The sequence below is a fragment of the Corvus brachyrhynchos genome, unplaced genomic scaffold, assembly GCF_000691975.1.
Source record: "Corvus brachyrhynchos isolate BGI_N302 unplaced genomic scaffold, ASM69197v1 scaffold302, whole genome shotgun sequence".
NCBI classification, from domain to species: domain Eukaryota; kingdom Metazoa; phylum Chordata; class Aves; order Passeriformes; family Corvidae; genus Corvus; species Corvus brachyrhynchos.
Window position 1 is genome coordinate 2,769,225 of NW_008237244.1, and position 4,288 is coordinate 2,773,512.

A 4,288-nucleotide genomic window follows, 5' to 3' on the forward strand; every position below is an offset into this window, starting at 1 on the left:
AGTTGCTATAAGCAAAAAAATTGCTTACATTTAGCTTGCATGTTTCGATGTAACTGCAAGATATACCTATGCCATACATTTTCCTAAAAAGCTGAAATTCAATCAGATCAAACAAAAATAAAGAGAATAAAAAAGGTAACTGTAAAATTTTATGTGAAAGGACAACCTACAGCAAGAGGTCAAGACATATGAGAATAAAAATATAGTAAAATCCTGTGTGTAGAAAAGGAACTTACCCTGGATTTTCAGCAGACAGCTTTAACAGAACAAGGAGAAAGATTACAAGAACACAGACACTGTGTAAAGCTGTATTCATATGTTACAAAATCAGTATTATTTAGAAGAGTTTAGATTTTAAGTGTTAAAGTGTGCCTTGTACTACAATTCTTGTAATCATTCTTTTTAATATAATATAAAAGAAGAATAAAGTGAAGTATGTTGCTTAAGAAGAGTTATTGAGGTAAGCACCTTAGTTTACTAAAGAAATCTCACCAAAAGTTTTTCTCTGCTTTGTAGAAAAATTCCTTCAAAATGTCCTGACTGCCAATCTCCCCCTGGCCTGGAAGACAGAAAGTTCACCTTGTCTATTCTCTGCTTTCGGTTTAAGTCCACAGAGATTTACACACAGGAAAGGTACTCCAAATAGATTAGAAAATATAAATGAGAAGAGTGATAATTTCGTCAAGTGGAGTAAGTTTTGGGTTTGTTGGGGTTTTTTAGGGTTTTTTGTTGTTTTGTTTTGGTTTTTTTCCCCCAAAGCTTGTTAAGAGGAACTGGCTACTGGGATTTCACAGAACCATAGAATATCTTGGGCTGGAAGGGACCCACAAGGATCATCGAGTCCAACTCCTGCCCCTGCCCAGCACCATCCCCAAGAGTCACTCCATGTGCCCAAGAGTATTGTCCAAATGCTTCTTCAACCCTGTCAGGCTGAGGCTGTGACCACTTTCCTGGGGAGCTGTTCCAGTGCCCACCCACCCTCTGGGTGAAGAACCTTTTCCTAATATCCAGCCTAAACCTTTCCTGACACAACTTCAGGCCATTCCCTCAGGTCCTGTCACTGGGCACCATAGAGAGATCAGTGTCTGCCCCTCCTCTTCCCGTCACAAGGAAATTGCAGACTGCAATGAGGTCTCCCTCAGTCTCCTCTTCTCCAGGCTGAACAGACCAAGTGACCTCAGCTGCTCCTCATACCGCTCCCCCTCAAGGCCCTTCACCATCTTTGTTGCCCTCCTTTGGATGCTCTCTAGTAGTTTAATATCTTTCTTCTATTGTGGCGCCCAAAACTTCACACAATATTCAAGATGAGGCCACTCCAGTGCAGAGCAGAGCAGGACAATCCCCTCCCTTGCCCAGCTGGTGATGCTGTGCCTGATGCCCCCCAGGACACACTCGGCACTCCTGCATTGTGACATGATTTTAAGAGATTTTAAAAAATAAAGTAAAAACTTTAATTAGCAAATATTACATTATGTACAAACAATAACTGCATTTGTGACTTAGGCAAAAAGACAGAAATTGAAATAATTTTTAAGACAGCTCATAAGGAATAAAATCATAAAGAAATTATGGTAACGTTGCTAAATTGATACTAAATCTCCTTCCTATTATACACAGGGAACAATAAGCATTCAATAAGACCTTGCAGACATTGGTTCCCAAGTCAAAATGATTTGTCCTCCAAAATATTTTCGTTTTTTTCAATGCCAAATGCTGTGCTAAAGCTTTTAACTATGTTTTTCCTCACAAGGAGTAAGACAACTATTCTGTTTTCTCTTAATCTCTTAATTTGTAGCGGAATTTGTTGATCTGTAATGGCAAACACTACCCTAGTTGAACAAAGACTACATAGGCCCTCTCCTTGTCAAGGCTAGTGTGCTCATGGGCAGTACAAATTAGAAGGTGGCACACGCAGTCTGTCTGTAGAACTGTGTACATGGGTGTTAAATGACACAGTCACGTTGGTGTAGCAAACCATCCAGACAACAGGACTTGCTAAAGTGGAAAGGCAGACTAGGCCTTGCTACCTACTCTGAATTCACACGGTGTTGATGATACACTGGGTGAGATTAATTACTGAAGTTTTACTTGGCCGTCTTTGCACAATACTGTGCCATGTGACACAACACAGGTCATCAGCTCAGTTCTCTGCATGACATTAACTGCTGCTTTGCCACAGCAATAGACACTTCTGAAAAATTGAGTTGTTTCTTTTCAGCATGTAAGAGTAAGATATCATAAATCACTAAATACTGGCTCTTGCTAGCACATCATGAACCAACATTTCAGGAATTTCCCATCCCGACATTAAGCTAAAATGAATTATTTTGGTCTAATGGATCAACAGAGCAGTAAGTGTGAAAAAAACACCTTCCTAAATTTGCAATGATTTCTATGTGTTTCTTTGGAATTAGATCTAATTCTGAGGAAACACAACTGTGATTTTTATTACTTAAAAGGTTAAAAGAATTTAACTGAAATTGAATATCTACCTTAAATTCAAGTTAACAATTAAGAAGAAAAAAACCCGAAACACAACCCGCCTTTATCTTTCAGCCTGAAATTAAAGCATAACAACTCGCAGGAATTACCTGTTTCTGTAATGGTCAATATTAAAGCTTTCTATTTTACATTTGATTTTGGTATAGACATCCTGCATATCCACTGAGGCACTGAGATCCTCTAATTCACTGACAATACAGACTTCTGCAATAGTCAAAGAAAATAAAAATTATTAATCTGAAACTTGAAGGCTTTTAAGCAAGAGATATATCTGAGACACTACATTTTGTAAATAGGATTATGCTACTTCTACTCAGAGTTTTCTCATAAAGCACTTTTTGATTCAAGTGTCACTAGAATCCAAACCTTTTTATACAAACGTCTTGAGAAACATACATATGGGTTTTCTAGTTTAGGTATTTATAGCATAACTCCGGGGGGGGCGGGGAATGAAAAAATGAAAAAAAATTTGCCGAGATATTTACTCTAATTATACTAAAGTTTTCTTTCTCTTGTGTGGTTAGTTTTTTAAAAGGGGAAAGTTTATGCCAAAGAAGGACACTGAATTCTAGTTTGCATGAGGTAACCTAACAACAGTTTGTTGCTGTTATTTAAAATACAGCTCCAACTCATTATTTCTATGTTATAGTGTTCAGTAATGTTGATACAAGCTCTGAATAGCTAATACTGTGCTGTAAAATAGGCTACGCTGCTTGGAATTTAAAATAGTACATTGGGGAAAAATGCAGAATACCTGTGCCATTATTTCTAGGATCAGGAGCAAAAAATTTTACAGTAATTTTTGGCAACATCCACTGCATCCATAGGCTGACACGTCCACTTGAGACTCCAATATTACTTGTTGTTTGTTCCAACGTAATGGAGTCTGAGAATGGAGAATCATCACCACCCTGAAGAGAATCAGCCTACAAAACAAAAGCAATAGCTGAGGAAAAATAAGTATTGCATTTCCGCACTTCTTTTTTTATTTCTATCTTAACTGGTATGGATGCACAAACTATAGAAACACAGATGTCCAAATATATTTGAATTAAGCCATTTGTAACACCAGGAAAACATAAACAAAATGTTTTTCCCTTTTCTTTGGTAGAGATAACAGACTTTGGCAAAGACTAAATGGTAAAACAGTAAGGTTTTATGACAGGTCTCCCTGGCATAGCACACTTTCCTCATCAACTCTACACTATGGAAACACTGTCATCAATTTAAAACAAAGGTTAATAGGAATATTTGGAGATGCAACAGGAAAAGCGATATGGAGGCTTGCACATACCTGAAAGGCAAAGGAAGAAAGAATCATTGGAAGTACCAAATGAAGAGCCACCCAGTGAGGCCATAACACCTACATGACGAACACACTGGGTTTGGATCATTCTTTTCCCCCTTGTCTGTGCTTCCCTGTAATTTCTTGCAAACATATTTCAGAAAGTAATAGCTTTTTGTAAGAATTGGAAATATTTTATTTGCCACTTTCTAAATACTTCTGTTGTTTAAAAAATGATTGTCACTTGTAATATTCTTAAATGTATGAAATGTTGACAAATGAGCTTGTAGAAGTTTCTGTGCCATCAATAACTCTGTTCATTCCCTAAAATGTTAAGGCCTCAACAAAAAAGACATAAAGGTTAATGCTTATAGGAGCCCATGATGGCAAATGAAAGCTATACTGAAAATCCTTTTATGCAGGCCTATTAGAGCAATGCAGGCATGTTCTGGTAATATTTACCAGCCAAAGGACTTCATCCTGCTCCTTTGCTGCATCTGA

At 37.5% G+C, this 4,288-nt stretch overlaps 1 protein-coding gene across 8 annotated transcripts in view; it reads right to left on the reverse strand.

Moving 5' to 3' along the window:
- The window catches only part of VPS13B (vacuolar protein sorting 13 homolog B), a 437,850-nt gene that overhangs the window by 185,091 nt on the left and 248,471 nt on the right, over positions 1-4,288 (reverse strand). For 6 of the 8 annotated variants that reach the window (XM_017730363.1, XM_017730354.1, XM_017730356.1 and 3 more), the window contains 2 exons: positions 3,257-3,428; positions 2,592-2,706 (listed from right to left, as the gene is read on the reverse strand). In XM_017730363.1, the coding sequence (XP_017585852.1) occupies positions 2,592-2,706; positions 3,257-3,428 (287 nt within the window). Of the gene's footprint in view, positions 1-492; positions 560-2,591; positions 2,707-3,256; positions 3,429-4,288 lie in introns of all 8 variants that reach the window. The other 2 variants (XM_017730357.1, XM_017730355.1) reach the window with 1 other exon arrangement.